The sequence below is a fragment of the Charadrius vociferus genome, unplaced genomic scaffold, assembly GCF_000708025.1.
Source record: "Charadrius vociferus isolate BGI_N301 unplaced genomic scaffold, ASM70802v2 scaffold7, whole genome shotgun sequence".
NCBI classification, from domain to species: domain Eukaryota; kingdom Metazoa; phylum Chordata; class Aves; order Charadriiformes; family Charadriidae; genus Charadrius; species Charadrius vociferus.
The window spans coordinates 8,775,038-8,775,955 of NW_009649308.1; the positions used below are offsets into that span (position 1 = coordinate 8,775,038).

A 918-nucleotide genomic window follows, 5' to 3' on the forward strand; every position below is an offset into this window, starting at 1 on the left:
GGGCTCCTGGGTCGCTTGGGGTCTCCTCAGCTCCTGAGCCCAGGTGTCTGTGGCACTCTGCGGTGTCGCCCTGTTTTGTGAAGTGTTTTGTGGTGGTGTTAATCTTTAAATACGTATAACGTGAAGTATAAGTTAAACTCTGCAATTTTCTCCTTTGTTCTTTCGTAATTTTTTTTTTTTCCCCCAGCTGTTTTCATCTCAAATTCATCACGTGGAAATTAGGAAAGCTTGCGTCTTGTTCATGAGGCAACACCAGCATAAGTTTGAGTCTGTAAGTAATGTCTGCGTTGGGCAGTTTTGCACACATGGTGAGGAAGTAACGTGGGAGGGGGCGAGTGGTTGAGCCCTAAATGTACCCACATAAACACATGCGCTGCAAACACGTCTTGCTGTGCCAGGCTGGGTGCGTGTAAGAGGGGAGAAATGGCAGGGTGAGTGCTTGCTTACCTTTTTTGAGTTGCAATCACACAAGTTTTATTTGTCTTTATATTTCTGAAGTTCCTGAGAGCGAGTTACTGATAACCCAGTAGGTGACGGTCATTTGTGTAGCATTCTCTGTGGAGCAACCAATTCTACTACCAATTTAGTAGTAGAAAACATGTAGGATTTTGGAGTAAGAAATGAACATCAAAAGATGGTGGAAAACTCCAGAGTGTGTTTAATTGTTGCATAAAGTCATGTTTTTGGGGGTGAATTATTGGTGGGTGGGTTGGTTGGTTCTGCATGTGGTGGTTTATGTGGCTGTGGGTGCGTGTGGCAGTTTGTGTGGGTGCGATGTCGTTTTGTGTGGTGGTTTATGTGGCGTTAGGGTGTCTTATGTTTTGGGTTGGGTTTTTTTTTATGTTTGGGGTTTTTTTTGGTGTGTGTTTTGGTCCCGTCCCCCCCCCCCCCCCACACCACTTACAAGGTTTATCTCCT

At 45.1% G+C, this 918-nt stretch overlaps 1 protein-coding gene across 1 annotated transcript in view; it reads left to right on the plus strand.

Moving 5' to 3' along the window:
* ALG13 (ALG13, UDP-N-acetylglucosaminyltransferase subunit) overlaps nt 1-918 on the plus strand; it is a gene marked incomplete at its 3' end in the record, with an annotated part of 16,211 nt that overhangs the window by 4,592 nt on the left and 10,701 nt on the right. Inside the window, exon 4 of the mRNA XM_009889353.1 lies at nt 188-271. Coding sequence (XP_009887655.1) covers nt 188-271 — 84 coding nt within the window. The remainder of the gene's footprint in view (nt 1-187; nt 272-918) is intronic.